Raw genomic sequence first — 19,221 nt, 5'->3', positions numbered from 1 at the left:
CTCTGGTAGCCATTACCTCTGGCATCTCTGGGGGCATCTCTGAGGGGACTGTGGACCAGTGACCAAGAAGAGGAGTGGTCTGAGCTCCAGTGAGCAAAGGCTGGCCCCAGGCCATCCTCTTCGACATTGCCTTTACTTCAAATACACATGCTGGAACACACATACAACCAAGGGCCCCAGCCTTGAGAGAGTTATGATAGAAATGGTCTCAGATTCTGATGACAGACATTGGGCACCACTTAGAGTTCAAAGAAATACATGAACAGATGAAATATATGGAGACAGGGTAACCAGGAGTGAAAGTGTGAGTGGGGAGGAGGTAGAGGGTAAAGAAAGCATGAGGGTGGGGATGGGGTGGAAAGACTACATTCTTGTCCTTGATTTGCAAGCATAACCCTCAGTAGACCAAGGGTTGCTCGTGAGATTCCTTTGACTTTTTGATACCGAGAGTTAAATGCAGATATAAACCTTCCACAAGAGTTCTCTGCCGTTTTAAAGTGGCATCTCGGATCAGCTTCAGGTGGTACCATAGAGCTGGTAATCACTGGAGTGAAAAGGACCTGGAAGTGAGGTGGGCCAAAGGGTAGTCACACCTCTGCAGACACTCAAGCCTAGGAGAGTGGTAGGCCACCTGGCTGCACTCTGGGGGCAACTTGCTTCAAAACTCACAAGTTTCTGTAGCTTAGAACAGGCCTCTATGTTCTGGCATCATGAAATGACCTTGCTGCAGATGTTGAGGTGTCAGGGGTGACCTTGGAGAAGATCCTTCATCTCAAATTCCCCGTCTTGCATTGCCCTACCGCTAGTCCCCTAGCACCCTTCTGGAGCTTTGCAGGTTCCTTTAGGTTATACTATGCATGGCCTTTCAAGAAGACTCCCTAACAGTCATCTCCTTAGAAATGCTTGGAAGGACAGAAGAAGCAGTGTGGAGGCTACCCGTCGTTTACCTGGGCAGTCTCAATGACACCAGCTACTGGCGCCCCTTCCTGGAAGACTGGATTGTTCTGCACAGTCCAGGGGATCGCTTGGAGTTGGGGGGCGTTCGGGGATATCCTGCGCCCGCAACTACGGCTGTGCCTCTGGCGGGTCTCCCGGGGCCGATTTCTGGGCCTTGGCAGCGCGGTGGCGCTGGCTGGAAGACTGGTGATGCTCGCTGCCCGCAGCCGATGGGAGGCAGCGTGAGCTGGAGGGAGCCCGGAGCAGCCGCGGTGGCAGCGCCCGAGCGCAGCCTCCTCCCGTTCCCACAATGCACAGGGCGGCGGCGGCGGCAGCATCGCGGGCTGCCGTGGAGACTGCGGCGGCGACCCGGGGGACGCCGGGCGCGCGAAGCGCTCACGGCTGCTCGCGGCGACCACGGTGGTGATGGCGAGGACCCCGCGGGCCGCCCGCGCCTGAGTCGCCCGCCCCGCCCGGCCCCGCGCGGCCCCGCCCGGCCCTGCCCGGCCCTGCCCTGCTCTGCCGGCCGCTGCCTGGGCGCTTCCTAGTCGGCGCGGGCGGTCTCCCAGGCGGGGTGCGGCCTTGGCCCCGGCGGGGGGCGTCGGCGCAGCGGGGCCCGAGCCATGGCCGCGTCCGAGCTCTACACAAAGGTGAGGCGCCTCGCGCACCCGCGCGGTGGGGGACGCGGCGGCAGGGCGGGCGACGCCGCGGGCTGTCAGGCTGAGGCGGGGAGTGAGCCAGCCCCGGCCCCTCTCCGAGCCTTCAAAACCCCGACCCGGCGCCGCCCGCTGGTCGCTCGCAGCGGCATCTTCCTCTTTTGCGATCGGGATGAATGAGGCGACGGTGGTGGGCCTGCTCGGTCGGGTCCCCCTGGCCCCCTGCCACGCTTTTTAGGTTGGGGCAGAGCGGGTTTCCGAGTGTGGATTTTGTCGGGCAGACCTCGGTCAGGAGTGCCTAGCCCGCTCCCCCGCCTTGGCTTAGGAAAAAGCTTGGCTAGTGGGATATGTTTGCCTATCTTGTAGATCCGATGGTCCCTCCCTTGGGGACACACGCTTAAAATAATGCCTTGTGTTGGTATGCGGTCCCACTTCTGCCAGTGAACATTTCTATGAGGTTATTGGGGATCCTGTAAACGGTGGCCGGTCGATTTTTCACATTTAATGGCCGGCTTTTGATTGCTGCCCTTGAGTGGTGAACCCCGGGGAAGAAGCAGCCCGGATAAATGCGAGCTGATTCACAGGCTGGGATGGATTTTACTTATTTGTCACAGGGAGTGTGCAACCTGCGTGTAATCCCTCAGAGCCTTGTTAGGATCCATGTCTTCACCATCCGCTGGGGCGAGCCTTTTCCTTCGTGGTTTAAGTTTAAGGGGAAGTGGCAGCTTTCCTCTCTTAAACTGACACCAGTATTCTCTGGGTCTTGTCATCTCTGAATGGTTGTATTTTGGAGAACGTTCTCTTTGAACAGTAGTCTGAAAATTTATCTTGGATTGTGTATGGTGCCCTTTTGTGATTGTGTATGTGTTTTGCCAGCTATTAATTTACCGCTAATTCCAATGGACAGAATTGCCTTCATTTTTCAAGTTCTCAGTTGCAGCAGAATCTCTGTGTAGGGGTCCTGGAATCATTACTTCCAAATGTGACCCAAATTAAGTGCAGGATCCAGCTTGCAGCATGGTATGTAGCTCAGGCATTTTCGTTTACCAGCTTGGTGACTTTCCGTACACCACTTAACCCCTCTGTGCTTTGGTTTTCTCCTCTGTTAATAAAGTTAGTTATTCCAGCCCTATATCCCTTACAAGGCGGCTGTGAAGATCACACTTAGTAATAGATGTTAAAGCCTTTTGTAACCTATGAATTGTTCTGCAAATATGAGATAGATAATTAATTTCTTCAACCATGAAATGAGGGGTTTTCATGCAACATTCTCTGAGATCCCTTCCTTTCTAGTCCCAGATTTAAAGACTGCACAATTTGAACTTTTCTCTAAATCTGGTAATTTCTTTAGACATTGTAGATCTCTAAAGTATGAATGAATGTACTTGGAAAGTGATTAAAATTATTTTATTAAAAATATTATTATAGTGCTTTCTATGTGCCCAGTCCTGTTATAAGTGCTTCATAAGTATGAGCTCATTTAATTTTCATAATAAACTTATGTGGTAGGGTACTAAGAAATATCAGAGTCATTTTCACATTATGAGATATCAGCCTGTAAACGGTTTTTAGTCATTTGGTATAGTGCCACCCATCCCCCTTCATTGAGGTAGGAAGGATCCCTTATCAAGAGGTCCAGCTTTAAACTACCTGACTGACAGAAATCCATTTACTTTGTGAATGACTAAGAAATTGCTGTTGGATTTCAGGTCAGCTTTTTTTCCCCAAGGTAATTTCAGAGAAAAAAACTTAAAGATACATATTTTTGATTTTAAGGTTTTGGGTTTTGGTCACATCGTCATCACAATCCAGTTGTTTTTTTAAAGATTTATTTTTTATTTATTTCTCTCCCCTTCCCTGCCTCCGCCCCCACAGTTGTCTGCTTTCTGTGTCCATTCCCTGTGTGTTCTTCTGTGTCCGCTTGTATTCTGGTCAGCGGCATGGGGAATCTGTGTCTCTTTTTGTTGTGTCATCTTGCTGTGTCAGCTCTCCATGTGTGCGGCGCCACTCCTGGGCAGGCTGCACTTTTTTCGCACTGGGTGGCTCTCCTTAAGGGGTGCACTCCTTGCGCATGGGGATCTCATACGCAGGGGACACCCCTGTATGGCAGGGCACTCCTTGCGCGTATCAGCACTGCGTGTGGGCCAACTCATCACATGGGTCAGTAGGCCCTGGGTTTGAACCCTGGACCTACCATGTGGTAAGTGGACACTGTCCATTGAGCCAAATCCACTTTCCAACATTCGTGTTTTAAAGTTTTCGTTACTGTGAAGACAGACTGGTTTAGACATCAAAACTGAAGTTGGCTTTATCTGCCTTCTCCTAAATACTCCTATGCCTAAGAATATGTCTGGTCACTCACATGGCTATTTGTTGGCTAATTCTTTTTATGAATGGACCTTTGCTTAGTAGTAGGCAGAAATATTTATTGAGTGCCTCCTGTGCCAGGTACTCAGCTTAATGTTGAGAGGTTCTAACAATGAACAAAACACAGTCCTTTCCCTCAAGGAGCTCACACGCTGCCTCTTATATTTGTGACTTACTTTGAATGTCCAAGAGTATGAATAACCTGCTGTTGCCTCAGGAGACCTGAATCTCTGGACTGTCCATGTGACATCCAGGCCCTGGGCCTCAGCAGAATTGCGGCTCCTGCCCTCTGGTTTGTTGTACTTACCCTAGCCAGCTGGCAGGAAGGTGAAGAGGGTCAACAACCACACCAGGGAGCCAAGAGTGCCTACAACTGCAAGGAGGAGAATTGCATCCATCATCCATGTGGAATCTAAGGCCCCTCTTGATGTAGAGGGGGACTGGACATAACCATCCCAGGGTCCACAGGCTAGAGGAATAGAGTATGGATTAGAGTGGACTTACTGGTGTTCTGCAGGGGAACTATTGTGATTAGTAAGGGAAGAAATTGTAGTAGTGATGTGGAGAGGGTGGCCACGGTGGCTGCTGATGGTCGGGAGACAGAAGAGAGATATGGTGTAGAGGCATTTTCAGGATTTGGAGTTGTCCTAGGTGGTGCTGCAGGGACAGATGCTGGACACTGTGTGTCTTGTCATGTCCCACTGGGTGGACTGGGGGAGAGTGTGGACTACAATGTAAACCACTGCCCACGTGGTGCAGCGGTGCTCCAGAATGTATTCTCCAGGTACAGTGGATGTGCCGCAGTGATGGAAGAGGTTGTTGATGTGGGAGGGTGGGGCGGGTGGGATAGGGATATATGGGGACCTCATTTTTTGAATGTTACATTTAAAAGAAAATAAAGAAGAAGAAAAAAGGCAGGCAGCTGGTGGGATATTTGTTAGAAGTTAGGGAATGGGTTGGGCATGGGAAAGGTTGAAATGTTTCCAGAGACAAAATCTTGGGTAGAGAATATTAGAGGAAGAGGAAAATCATGAGAAGTAATGTCAGTGGATAAACACAAGGATCTTTCTTTGTAGGGGATTACAGGGAAGTTTTGGGATGGATTATAAGGAAAGATGTGTTAGTGACATGCCATGATTATGATATTTAACATTGTGGTTAAATCTGAAAGGTGCCCTTTAAAAAAACGCTATTCAGTGCTTAAAGGTGGATTTTGATGTGTGATACAGATCAGTGCCTGTCACAGTGAAGGGCAATAAATTGTTTAGAAATTTAGCAGGGTTTCTATTTTGTAATTTTCCTCAGCAGTATCAATATTTGAGGGCAATAGCTAAATTTCTGGAATATAACATTTCTGGAAACTAACAATTTGGTTAAAACATGTTTGTTGATTTTTAAAAACTTTATTTTAAAATAATTTCAAAAATAAGGGGCAGGGATTCGGACTTGGCCCAGTGGTTAGGGCGTCCGTCTACCACATGGGAGGTCCGCGGTTCAAACCCCGGGCCTCCTTGACCCGTGTGGAGCTGGCCCATGTGCAGTGCTGATGCGCGCAAGGAGTGCCCTGCCATGCAGGGGTGTCCCCGCATAGGGGAGCCCCACGTGCAAGGAGTGCACCCATAAGGAGAGCCGCCCAGCGCGAAAGAAAGTGCAGCCTGCCCAGGAATGGCGCCGCCCACACTTCCCATGCTGCTTACGACAACAGAAGCGGACAAAGAAACAAGACGCAGCAAATAGACAGAGAACAGACAACCGGGGTAGGGGGGGAGTTAAATAAATAAATAAATCTTAAAAACAAACAAACAAACAAACAAACAAAAAACCCATAAACCATAAGGTAAAAATTTGATAAAAAAAAAAAATAAGGGGCAGTTGCAAAAATAATGTAAACCCCATGCCGAGAACTCTAACGTACCCCAACCCTACCAGAGACTCATATTCACCAATTTTAACATTTTGCCACCTTTTCCTGCCTTTTTTTCCTCTTGCTCGCTTAATCTGTCTATTTATCTATCGTTTTCTGAACATTTTTGTGAGCAGATTGTCCATATAGTACTCCTTCAACTCATAATACTCACAAATACATATCCTACAAACAAGAATATTCACTTATGTAATCACTTTAAATGCAGTTATCAAGTTGAAGAAATTTAATGTTGATAGAAAGCTTGCATTCTATATTCCAATTTTTTTATCTCTCAAAAATGTCCTTTTCTCCCACGTTCTTAGATCCTATCCATTATTATGTTTTGCATTTAATTGTTGTTATCTCTTTAGTTTCTCTTTATTTCTTTTTAAATTGTGGGACCATATATACAACATAAATCTTCCAGTCTCAACCCCTCCCAAGCATATCACGCATAACAGTGGAATTAATCACATTCACAATGTTGCAGTATCCTCACCATCATCCATTACTAGAACTCTCCCTTCACTCCAAACAGAAACACTAGGCTCATTTTGCTCTACTTTCTGTCTCTATCAGTTTGCACATTCTCTGATATTTTCTTTGTGGTAACTATGGGGCTTAAATTTAACATCCTAAATCTATAATAATCTTGTTTGCTTTGATAGCTTATATAGTAACACAAACTATGTCCCTATACTCCTCTGTTCTCCCACCTTTATGTAGTTCTTATCACAAATTACATATTTATACTGAGTCCACAACCTTTGATTTATCATTATGTTTTGTGCATTTGCCTTTTAGATCCAGTAGGAAGTAAAAATTGGAGTTACAAACCAAAAATACATTAGTACCGGTGTATTTAGTCAACCAAAGGGGTGCTGATGCAAAGTACCAGAAATTTGTTGGCATTTATAAAGGGTATCTATTTGCGGTAAAAACTTATAGTTACAAGGCCCTTAAGAGTCAATCTCAGGGCTACTTTCTCACCGAAGTCTCTTGCCATGGGTTGAAGCAAGATGGCGGGCAATCTCTGCCTGGTCTCTCAGGTCTACTCAGCTGCTCTGTTCTCTTTGGATGCAAACTGTGAGGCAAATGGCTCATCTCTCTTCCTGGGGCTTTAGATTTTTGAGCCTTCTTCTTTGTCTCATGGCAGGACTGAAATGACCAAGTTCTTGCCTCTTACATATGTCATCTTGAGTGAGTGTCTGTTTATATAGGCCCACCAAGGGGGTGGAGATTTACTCTGAGTCATGCCTTACTGATGTTGTCAATCAAAAGCCCTAAATCCATTTTATTAAGTAAACTTAAAAGAGTATCACTCCCAGAGGAACAGACCAGTTTACGAGCATAATCTCTCTTTTTTTTTGGATTCATAAATAATATAAAACTGCCACTACTGGTATTTATATTTACCCATGTCATTGTCTTTACCAGAGAGTTTTATTTCTTCATATGGCTTCAGTCAATTTTCTAGTGTCCCTTCCTTTCAACCTGCAGAATTCCCCTTTAGCATTGTAGGGTTGACTTAGTGGTTAACTCCCTCAACTTTTGTTTATCTGGGAATGTCTTGGTTTCTCCCTTAATTTTGAAAGACAGTTTTGCTAGATATAGAATTCTTTATTGGCAGTTTTTTCCTTTTAGCACTTTAAACATGTCATCCTGCTGCCTTCTTGCCTTTATGGTTTGCAGTGAGAAATTAATACTTAATCTTACTGAGGCTCCCTTGTATGTGACACGTTGCTTCTCTCTTGCAGCTTTCATAATTCTTTCTTTATATTTGGAATTCAGCAGTTTGATTATAATAGGCTATGGCGTGGACCTATCTTGGATGTATATATCATGTCTTTTGCTAAATTGGGGAAGTTTTGGCCATTATTTCCCTGTGCCCCATCATGTTCCCCGTGCCCCTTTCTTTCTTCTTCTGGGAACCTCACAGTGTGTGTGTATGTTGGTTTGCTGATGCCGCTGCACAATTTCCTCGGGGTCTGGTTACTTTTCTTTTTTCTTCTTCCTGCTCCCCAGACTGCATGACTTCAGTTGCCTTGTCTTCAGGTGCTCTGATTCTTTCTTCTGCCCACTCCAATCTATTGTTGAACTCCTCTAGGGAATTTTTAATTTGTTATTATGGTCTTCAGCTCTTAGTTCCTTTTCATAATTTTCATCTCTCTTGATATTCTCTTCATGTTCATCTGTCATTTCCTGATTTCCTTTAGTTCTTTGTCCATATTTTCCTGTGAGCCCCTTGAACATATATAGGACTATTTAAAAAAAGTCTTTGCCTGGTATGTCCCAGGTCTGGTCCTCCTCATTGATGATTTCAGTGCTTTAATCTTCTCCTTTGCCTGGGCCATAGCTTCCTATTTCTTTGTGTGTTTTCTGATCTTTGTTAAAACCTGGATATTTTGATATTTTAATGTGTTATTGCTGAAATTTAGACTTTGGGGTTTCTGTTCCTTAAGCTTGTATCCAGATAGTGTTATGACTGAGTTTTCCTTGAATGCTAGGAGCTAAAAAAAAAAAAAAAAAAGGAAACACCTCTCTCAGTCTTTGCAGATTGACCTGTGTGAATGTTTTCCATCAAGACTATCCATACAGTGGATTTAGAGAGTAGCTCTAGGCCAAAGCATAGGTCTCTCCCTGGTCCTTTCTGCACAGGTATCTTGTCTTGGTTATATACTTCTGGCCCTAGGAATCCCCCCCTTTTACATTGGTACAAATGTCCTCTCTTCCTTAGAAAACAGTTTACTTTCTGTCTGGGGCACTGCACTGAATGTCCTACAACCAGCAAACCCTTAGCCCAAAAAGCATGACTTCACTGCTTTCCCAGAGTATTTTGTAGGAGAATTATATGAGCCGCCTTCTACACACACAGCAAGTTCTGGGACAGCAAGTCCCTCAAGCCACCACCAGATAGACTGGGCCAGACATACATTCTCTCAGTTCTTGTAGGAGGGTTACTCTGTTCTCTCCAGAACTGGAACCAAGGATCTGCCCTGAGAGTGTGGACTGGCTCCACATGGAGCCAGTCAGGGATAGAGGATTGGCCAGCCAGGGGTGTGGGAGATGCCACTGCTTTTAAATAGCCTTTCTCTTTATTTGACACTTGCCATGTTCCTGAAGTCCTCTATCTGTTTTCTGGACCTTTGAGAAAGGTGTTTTTGTCAGTTCTTGCTGGTAGTTCAAATCATCTGTAGGGAAAGAAGCTGTGAGGCTTCTTCTACTGCCATCTTGATTGGGGCAACTGTTGATTTTTTTTTTTAAATAATGGTTTTATTGAGATAATTCATATACCATACAACTTTCCAGTATAATGTTTTTAGTTTGTCTATAGATTTGTGTGTTGATTTATTTTAGGTCTCTTCTGCCTTGGTTCCAAATGCATTTTAGATGGTTATGATATCTCATTGCTTCCGATTTTGAAAATATTTGCTAGTCTTGACTTGCCTCTGGATATCTATATTATAACATCACCTAGAGCTGCTTTCAAGAACTTTAAAGGATTCAGCATTTGTGGAACAGGGCTTATCAATTAGATCTAGAAGCAGTAGTATGACAACATGCTAGCCCTCCTCACATGAAGTTCATAGAAACGACAGATAGCACTATTGATGCTGTGGAATGGCTGAGAGTACCTAAAGTTGTTTTATTAGGAATTTTCCAGGTGTATCATGCTGCTTAGTTTTGTAACAGTACAAAATCTATCTAAAGACCCATGTTCGTGAAGCTATACCTTTCGTAGATGAAATAGCCATTTAGGCTAGTAGATTATATATTTGTAACCTTCCTTTCCCACCATATTCTCTCATACCTATTGAAGCCACATGGCCTGGATTTTTGGGGGGATTGTTCCAATTTTAATATTCTATGCCATTGTCCCTTCAAAGTCATGGATATTATAATATTTTTGTGTCAAAACTGTATTTCTCAGACTACTTCAAACATCTTAAAGCAAGGCAGAAATCTCATCTTTGATCATGTGCCCTGAGTTGGAGCTTGGCAAGCTTACTCACTGTCCTCAAGTTTCCTGTCACGCCCTTTACATCTGTATTTCCTCCTTATGTCTCTAGGTCTCTTAATGGCACTTCTGTTCTCTAGTCCTGCAGATTGGAAACCTTGGCATTCTTTTTCTTGTCTCTCATAACCTTCTTTTATACCAATTTTGATTTTCACATAACATCCAGCTGACAGTTCAGATTCTGAACCAAACCCCTACTAGCTTTTTTTCTTTTTATCAATGACCCGTGTACGTTTCTATCTTATTATAGTTATTTTTGTGTATATGCCTACCACTCCCAGAATACTTTATGTCCCCTGAGGTGCTGATCAGTTTTTTTCACATCATGCAGAGCATAGCACAATGTCTTAGACATAGTAGATGCTCATAAAATTTTCAAATAAATGAATTCTTAAACAGGGCAGAGCCAAATTGAAAAATAATAATTTGGGAGATTTATCTACTTATAGGAATGAAGCAGAATATAAAGTGATTATACAAGTAAATAAATTAACAGACATGTTGAGCAGAATGAGTAATACAGAGGAGAACTGGGAGTCAGGGAGACTGGAAGACTATTGCAGGAAACAGAATGTGAAGTGATAAAGGGATGTAGACTGAGGTAGGGGCAAAAGGTATGGGAAAGAAGGGGACAAATCTACGAGACAGGTCTCTGAGATGGATTAGGTATAGGATAGGACAGAGAGGGAATAATGTAAAATGCCACCAGTAACTCCAACCTTGGAAAGTGGAAGTTAAACTCCACCCTGTCATACTTTTTTTTTTTTTTACACTGATTCTGTGGAACTTGAACGCTACTCAGAAATACCTTTTTTTTTTTGGCTGTTCAAGCAAAGCAGAATGCCCAAAATTTTCCTCTTGAAATTTGTTACTATTTCTTGAAGTATGAAACTCCTATGTATGCCCAGTGGCCAGATTACAAAAGAGGTTCTCATTCTAAGGGAGAGCCCCTACTACCAAATAAATATAAAAGCTTTTCTGGTTCTTTTAGTTTTAAAGTAGGGGAAAACTGGAGAAAGGCCTGTGAATGGGATTCCAGGGATTTAATGACAACTCCCAGACAGAGTTGTAACTTTTATATAGGAGAGTAAGGAGGTGAGTATCTAACTTTTGTATAGGAGAATAAGGGAGGGAAGAGACAATCCCACTTACCTCAGAAGGTAAATTAGCTTCTGTTTTTTAGTTCTCTGATTGATTTTATTTCCATGAGGAGAATTTAGGGGCACATGGTCCATTGAAAAATAGATTTATCTTTCTCTACTTCAGACAATTCCTAATGAAGTATAAGGTATTTTTGGAAGCATAAACTTCTGGCTGATCTATGGAATAAGGCAAAAAATTGAATTGGCAATCTCACTGGTCCTCTACTCCACCCCACCCCAGTGTGCTTGTCTCTGTCCCACACTGATCTTCTTAGATATGTTTCGTTTGCCTCCCTTGGAAGTTCCTCCCTCCTCCCAGCTCCCCCATCCCTTTCCTTTTTAATAAACTTTATTGAGGTTAGCAATTTAAAAGTTACCCACTTTAAATGTACGATTTCATGAGTATTAACAAATATATTCTGTCATGTAACCACCACCACAAACAAGATATAGAACATTTCCATCTTTCCAGAAAGTTTTCTTTATGCTTAGCTTCTTCTCTTCTCCAGTTTATTCAGAGTTTACTGAGATGCAACTAAATTAATTCAGCCTCAGTTAATTAGAGGCTTTAAATCCTATGCCACCTTTCCTTCTAGATCACTTTCTGCTATATTTCCTCGGATTTTATTTTCTCTTAATGTCGCTACATCCTTGCCTGCATATATTATTCTCTTCATGCTATTTTCATCCAGAGATAATTCACACATTTTCTTTTTCCTCCCTTTTGACTATCCAAGTCATCTTTATTCATCTCCAGTGGTGTTCTATCTTCTTTTCTCATTTACCTATTTACCCTGTCATTCACCTCTTCATTCTCTTACTACTTTATTTCTTCTACTTACCCCTTATGCTCTGTTGTGTTTTGTTATAACCAAACACACACACATACACATATAACCACCCCTAAAATGGAATTAAATAAATTGTTGGTAACTTAGAATGAGGGTACTTCCTTTCCTCAAATCCATGTACTTTTGCTTTAGTGATCACCTCTTCCTGAATCTGACATTACAATAGGAAGTAATTTTGCATGAGTTTGCATAAATCATTTTCTCTATGTGTTTGTATGCTTTAACAATTTAACACTTCTGTGTTAGACTAGTTTTTAGACTAGACTACACTAGTTAGGACTTAGTTTTTCACATTACCGCACTAGAGTATATGCATAACATGACCAGGCATTCCTTTAAAGATATGATCTCACTTTAAGACATTTTTGTCCCAGTACTTAAAGAACTTTTAGACAGGATTTATCTCTACATGCCCAATTTGAGAAAAAAATATTACCTCTGGCTTAAACAGTCTGCTCAGGTTGGGAACAGAACTGGAGATGTTTTCCATAAAATCAGAAAACATACATTAATAAGAAGAAAATTGGGTTAAAACCTGGATTAAAATTTCCATCAATTTAGAATGTATACTTCTTATTTTAGAAATGAAAATTTAAAGCCATTGGAGTTAATGTTGTATTTTAACCTTCTCTTCCTGTTTAGACTCATGATGTTTTTCATCCTAGGCCATCAGGGTTTCTCAGCCTCAGCATTATTGACATTTTAGGCCAGATAATTCTTTTTTTTTTTTAATTGGGAGAAAGGAGGGATTGTTCTGTACATTTTAGGTTATCTAACAGAATTCTTGCCCTCTTTACTTACTAGCAGCCCTCCATTTGTGACAATTAAATATATCTCCAGATGCTGCTAAATGTCCTCTGGGGGACAAAACTCCCCCCTTTTGAGAACCATTGTCCTAGGCCTTAAGACAGACTGGGGCAAGAAAAGGTGAAAAGGAGTTAAAATGGCTCCTGCCTTCGCCCAGGCGGGACCGCAGCTGGCTTCTGGGTGAGTCTGGGAACGAAGATGCCCCTGAGAGCCCAGTCTTAACCTGCTGTCCAGTCTCTAGAGGCCCAAAGGTGCAGCTGTGCCATGTCCACCCCTCCCCTGACAGTGGGGATGGCTCCCGGCCCTTTTGCAGGGCCCCAGGTCAGCAGGCTGCCAGCGAGGTGAATGTAGCGTTGCTCTGTCGGACTGGGCAGGAGATGATCCAGGACATAGTATATCGCACCGTAGAGATCTTCCAGCTCTTGAGGAACATGCAGCTGCCAAATGGTGTCACTTATCATACTGGAACATATCAAGACCAGTTAACAAAACTACAGGAAACTGAGATTGGTCTATGACAAATGCAATGAAAACTGTGGAGGAATGGATCCCATTCCAGTAGAGCAACTTATTCCATGTGTGAAAGAAGATGGCTCAAAGAACAATAATCAGGTTGGCCCGCCTTCTTTTGCTAGTGAAGAGAGGGAAGAAATTGCTGAAGTGAATAAAACTTCTGGCTCCCTAATTTCAGCATATTTGGAGCAACAAATGATACAAATTTACAATTAGGATACATGAATGTCTCAAAACCTGAATAAGAAATTGAGAGAGTTATCAAAATGTCACCCCCCAAAAAGTTCCTGACTTTATAAATAAATTTATTGCTGAATATTTTGAAAAGTTCAGATGGTAATGTTCAGATTGTTCATGATGCTTTAATGGTCATGAAACGTAGAGAAATTGGGAAAGTTGTCAGTTCATTCTGCGTTGGAAGCATGCCCAAGCTTACTATAACCTAACAAAAATAGCACAATAAATAAAACTATCAATCTCACTCTCTTAGTTACAAATACAGACACCCACCCTGGAAATTCTTATTTCCAGTTAATAGAATACATCACTGTATTAAGAGTTAATCCACTACAACCAAATGAGGTTTGGCTGACGTTTAAGAATAATTCAATTTATATATGTAATATGTAATCTCAAAAGATTAAATTAGAAAAAAAAGGTTTCTCTCAGATATCTATAAGAGAGTTGATAATATTCAATATCCATTGTTGACTCAAAGAAAATTTAAAACTATTAACAATGGGGAGCTGATATGGTTCAAGTGGTTGAGCACCTGCTTCCCACACGGAAGGTTGGGGATTAGGTTCCCAGTGCTTCCTGAAAACAAAAACGAACGACAGGGAAGAGGACTTGGCCCAGTGATTAGGGCGTCCACCTACCACATGGGAGGTCCGCAGTTCAAACCCTGGGCCTCCTTGACCCGTATGGAGCTGGCCCATGTGCAGTGCTGATGTGTGCAAGGAGTGCCCTGCCATACAGGGGTGTCCCCCACATGGGGGAGCCCCATGCACAAGGAGTGCGCCCCATAAGGAGAGCTGCCCAGCGCGAAAGAAAGTGCATCCTGCCCAGGAATGGTGCCACACACACGGAGAGCTGACGCAGCAAGATGATGCAACAAAACGAAACACAGATTCTGGGTGCCGCTGATAAGGATAGAAGAGGTCACAGAAGAACACACAGTGAATGGACATAGAGAATAGGCAACAGGGTGGGTTGGGGGGGGGGACGGGGAGAGTAATAAATAAAAAAATAAATCGTAAAAAAAAGAATGACAAGCAAACAAATATAAAAACCAACTCAGGGGAGCTGATGTGGCTCAGTGGTTGAGTGCCGTCTTCCCACTTATGAGGTGTCCGGGTTCAATCTCTGGCTCTGGTACCTCAAAACAAAACAAAATATTCAAGAATATCAAAAAGAGTTCAGATGAATCAAAATAATAAAGCAGACTCTGCTTGAAAAATTAAAACATAATATGAAACATATTATAGAAATAGTAATTAAATGAATAGTACTGGCACAAGAATAGACAGAGTAGTAAAATCTAGCCAAAAAAGAAAACTAATGTTTAAAAAGAGGAGAAATACACATTAAGAATATTTGTAACAAATTTGACAGTAATGAATATCATAAACAACTCACAGTAGGAAATTAGTGGGTGCTGAGGAGGGGTTTGAGGACTTTTAATTGAAGTCTTGAAGAATAAATAGTGTTTAGCAGTATAATGCCTTCATTTATTAAAAAGTGTTTCTATTGATAGTTTATCTTTGTAGTTCCCAGTAAAAAGTGTTTCTCTTATGTGTGCTTAATTCTGTGTTCTTAATTCTCTCAGTAATGTCTTCTATTTTAGTTTTTCTCTGAAATAAGGATTTTTAAAATAACATACAATGCAATGTGTATATAAATAAAATACATTGTGATGGTAAAAAAAAATGTGGGAGGCGGGGCGGATATAGCTTAAGGGGTTGAGTGCCTCTTTCCCACATAGGACATACCAGGTTTGATCCCCAGTACCTCCTAAAAAAAAAAACAAATGAAAAAACCAACTCAGGGAAGCCGAAGTGGCTCAGTGGTTGAGCTCCGGCATCCCACTTAGGAGGTCCCGGGTTCAATCCCCAGCCCCGGTACCTAAAACAAACAAACAAACAAACAAAAAACAAATGCAGGAGTTAATTGGAAAAACTTTAAAAATTAGATGACTTTTCTTTTTTATATTTATTTTATTTACTTCTCCCCACCCCCTCATTGTTTTGCACTTGCTGTGTGTGTTCATCTTCCTTGTTTCTTTGGAAGGCACCAGGAACCAAACCCAGGACCTCCTATGTGGGAGGGAGGCGCCTAATTGCTTGAACCACCTCTGTTCCCTGTTTTTTTTGTGTTTCTCATTATATTTCCCTCCCTGTGTCTCTTGTTGCATCATCTTTTAAAAAATTTTTTAAGTTTTATTTTTTATTTATTTCTGTCCTCTTCTCCCCACCCCCCCACCCCCACCATTGTCTGCTTTCTGTGTCCATTTGCTGTGTGTTCTTCTGTGTCTGCTTGCATTCTTGTCAGTTGTACCAGGAATCTGTGTCTCTTTTTGTTACATCATCTTGCTGCATCAGCTCTCCATGTGTGCAGTGCCACTCCTGGGCGTGCTGCGCTTTTTTTCGTGTGGGGTGGCTCTCTTTGCAGGGCACACTCCTTGCATGTCGGGCTCCCCTATGTGGGGGATACCCCTGTGTGGCATGGCACTCCTTGCACGTGGGTCAGCTCACCACACAGCTCAGGAGGCCCTGGATTTGAACTGTGGACCTCCCATATGGTAGATGGACGCTCTATCAGTTGAGCCAAATCTGCTTCCCCATCTTGTTGCATCATCTTGTTGTATCATCTTGCCATGCCTGCCTGTTGCATCAGCTCTCTGTCTTGTTCATCTTCTTTTTAGGAGGCACTGGGAACCTCTGCTCCCTGCTTTTGTTGTGTTTCTTACTATGTTTTTCTGCTTGTGTCTCTTGTTGTGTCATCTTGTTGCGTTAGCTTTCTGCACCTGCCCGTTGCACCAGCTCACTGTCTTCTTTAGGAGGCACTGGGAACTGAACCAGGGACCTCTCCTGTGTTAGGTGGGAACCCAGTTACTTGAGCCACATCTGCTTCCCAAAATTAGTTGACTTTTAGGAATATTTTTCTGCTTATAGAAATGATACATTATAGGTAATTTAGAAAATATACAGATAATAAAGAAGAAAAAAAATAGTTATATCACCCAGAGACAATCTGTCAATTATTATTGATTTACCTCTATAAGTCTTTTATCTGTATTCATAATGGTAATTATTATTTTTAACTTAATATGTATTGTGAGGATCTTATTCATCTAATTAAGTATTTATTGGGAATATGTTAATGACTTCATGATGTTCCATCTTCTGGATGTACCATACTTTATTTATTATTGGGCAGTTTCACTATTATAAATCAGGTACTACGTTGAGCATTTTTGTATATAAATCTTTGCTTGAATTAGTCAATTTTAGATTTCAAGTCTCTACCAAGAGTTGGCATTTATATTTATGTAGGGTAATGTATTCACATTTATCTCGTTTTAAAAATAGCACTTTTTATGTACATTGCCTCAGGGTTAGGATGACCAGATGTCCCACTTTTAAGAGATGCTTCTTGCCGTTCAGTGCCTTTGTTCTCTTTCTCTCTTTTTTTTTTTTTTGTTAGGAGGTACTGGGGATTAAACCCAGGACCTCATACATGGGAAGCAGGCATTCAACCACTGAGCTACATCTGTCCCCCAATGTGAGTTTGTTTTTTTATTTGTTTGTATGTATTTTTGTTTGTTTTTAGGAGGTCCTGAGGATTGAACCCTGGACTTTGTACATGGGAAGCATGTGCTCAACCACTTGAGCTACATCTGCTCTCCATCCTTTGTTCTCTTTTGAGAGAGCCTCTTAGAGTACACAGAATTTACTAATGTATAAATTTATTTCAATTTTTCACCTTTTGGAAATACAAACTACCTCCTTTTGTTGTTACTATACACTCTGTTTCCTTTTGATCTTGGGGCATCTGGTACCAGATGGAATAATTGGATAAGAAAGACTTTAGTAAGAGAACAAAACCCGTGAAGTTTCTGCCCTAGGAGTATAAACAGTAGAATTTTAACTTGAAAATAACCTGATAATACTGTTATCATTTCATCATAGAAAACGTGTCCTCCTAATTAGGACAAGCTATTTGTGTGGAGGGCCAGAAAATGGGCCTTGCTTTCAGTGGACAGTTGAGAACCTGAGAATCCTTCAGCATCAATTCTCCCCTTTAAAACAATTAAAATGGAGTGAAATATACCTAACGCTAAAGATTGCACCTGGAAATGAATCTTTATAGTGCTCAGAAAGTGTTTTTCAGCTTTGCAGGTCCTACAGGTCTTTGCTGTATAACACAGCCTTGTTGAAGGACTTGTTTCACAGGGTAGCCACAAATATATTTGAGATATAGAAGGCATAGGAAACTGAGTTGAATCCTTAGCATTCTTTTTTTTTTTTAAAGATTTATTTATTTATTTATTCCCACCCCCCACCCTGGTTGTCTGTTCTCTGTGTCTGTTTGCTGTGTCTTGTTTCTTTGTCTGCTTCTGTTGTTGTCAGCGGCACGGGAATCTGTGTTTCTTTTTGTTGCGTCATCTTGTTGTGTCAGCTCTCCGTGTGTACGGCGCCATTCCTGGGCAGGCTGCACTTTCTTTCACGCTGGGCGGCTCTCCTTACGGGGCGCACTCCTTGCACATGGGGCTCCCCTACGTGGGGGACACCCCTGCGTGGCAGGGCACTCCTTGCGCGCATCAGCACTGTGCATGGGCAGCTCCACATGGGTCAAGGAGGCCCGGGGTTTGAACTGCGGACCTCCCATGTGGTAGGCGGATGCCCTAACCACTGGACCAAGTCCATTTCCCCCTTAGCATTCTTGGAAGCATCTTTTCTTACCCCACTAAAACCTTGATTTTTACCTTATGTAGATTTCATTTGTTTTCTTCTAAAAAGTGTGTCTTGTGCCAATGGTCGACTCTATGAGAGAATAATTATCAAATAATAAAGGTTAATGTTATTGAGGTCTTACTGTGTGCTAGGGCTTTGTTGAAACTTTCCTTTCTTGGTTTCAACCTCACCCAATGAACTAAAATAGAGACAAAGCATTGTAGCAGTCAAAGGCATCAACTCTATACCTAGACTCTCTGGATTGGAATCCCGGTTTTGCAATTTGCTTTGTTTGTGGCTTTGAGCAAGCTACTTAACCTCTCTGTGCCTCAATTTTCTCATCTTTACAATGGGCTTAATAATACCTACCTCTTATAGTTTAAAATTAAGTTTTTATTTAGTAACATGTACAACTCAAAATTTCCCATTTTAACCATTTTCAAGTGTTTCAAATTCAGTTGTATTAATTATATTCACAATATTGTACTACCATCACCAAAATCCATTATTCTTTTTCATCATCTCAAACAGAAACTCTGCAATGAGTAAGTAATTACTCCTTCTTCCCTTGCCACCACCTCTTACTTTAAGTCAAGAGTTCTCATGTTTGCCTTCCTTCTGCTTTTTAATATTTCTCTTTCCTGGCTTTCTCCACTCTTTTATGAATCAGTTCTTCCAAACCCTATTCTGACTAAGATGCTCCTTTTATGTGTTCATACAGCACACTCCGTTTACTTCTGTTCTAACACCACACTCCATTGCAGTCATCTATCTTCTCTGAGCCCCTTGAAGACAGGAAAAAGATCTCATTTGTTTTGTTTTTACTAACAATTATATTGAGATGTAATTCACATACCATACAGTTCACTCGTTTTAAGTGTATTATTCAAATGGTTCTCATTTGTTTTTTGCTTTTACCCAGCATCTACACCAGTATTTTATAAATGGTAAGCACTAAGTCAGTGGTTGAATGAATGAATGAATAAAGTGAAATTAAAGTGTGATTGGAAAGTTTTCCCCACATCTTCCTCTCCATAGCCATATCTTTTGGGTTTAGCATTTCAACATTC

The 19,221-nt window shown here is 42.1% G+C and overlaps 2 protein-coding genes across 5 annotated transcripts in view; one reads left to right on the top strand and one right to left on the bottom strand.

Moving 5' to 3' along the window:
• The window catches only part of LOC131278011 (uncharacterized), a 43,088-nt gene extending 42,961 nt beyond the window's left edge, over positions 1 to 127 (bottom strand). Inside the window, exon 1 of the mRNA XM_071212470.1 lies at positions 17 to 127. Coding sequence (XP_071068571.1) covers positions 17 to 127 — 111 coding nt within the window. The remainder of the gene's footprint in view (positions 1 to 16) is intronic.
• A 1,116-nt stretch (positions 128 to 1,243) lies between these two features.
• MYO5A (myosin VA) overlaps positions 1,244 to 19,221 on the top strand; it is a 243,947-nt gene continuing 225,969 nt past the window's right edge. For all 4 annotated transcript variants that reach the window (XM_058294223.2, XM_058294222.2, XM_058294221.2 and 1 more), the window contains exon 1: positions 1,244 to 1,586. In XM_058294223.2, the coding sequence (XP_058150206.1) occupies positions 1,560 to 1,586 (27 nt within the window). In that variant the 5' untranslated portion in view covers positions 1,244 to 1,559. The remainder of the gene's footprint in view (positions 1,587 to 19,221) is intronic.

The sequence above is a fragment of the Dasypus novemcinctus genome, chromosome 3 (assembly GCF_030445035.2).
Source record: "Dasypus novemcinctus isolate mDasNov1 chromosome 3, mDasNov1.1.hap2, whole genome shotgun sequence".
Lineage (NCBI taxonomy): Eukaryota > Metazoa > Chordata > Mammalia > Cingulata > Dasypodidae > Dasypus > Dasypus novemcinctus.
The sequence above is the reverse complement of the archived record's forward strand: the minus strand, read 5'-3'. Positions and strand labels throughout refer to the sequence as shown.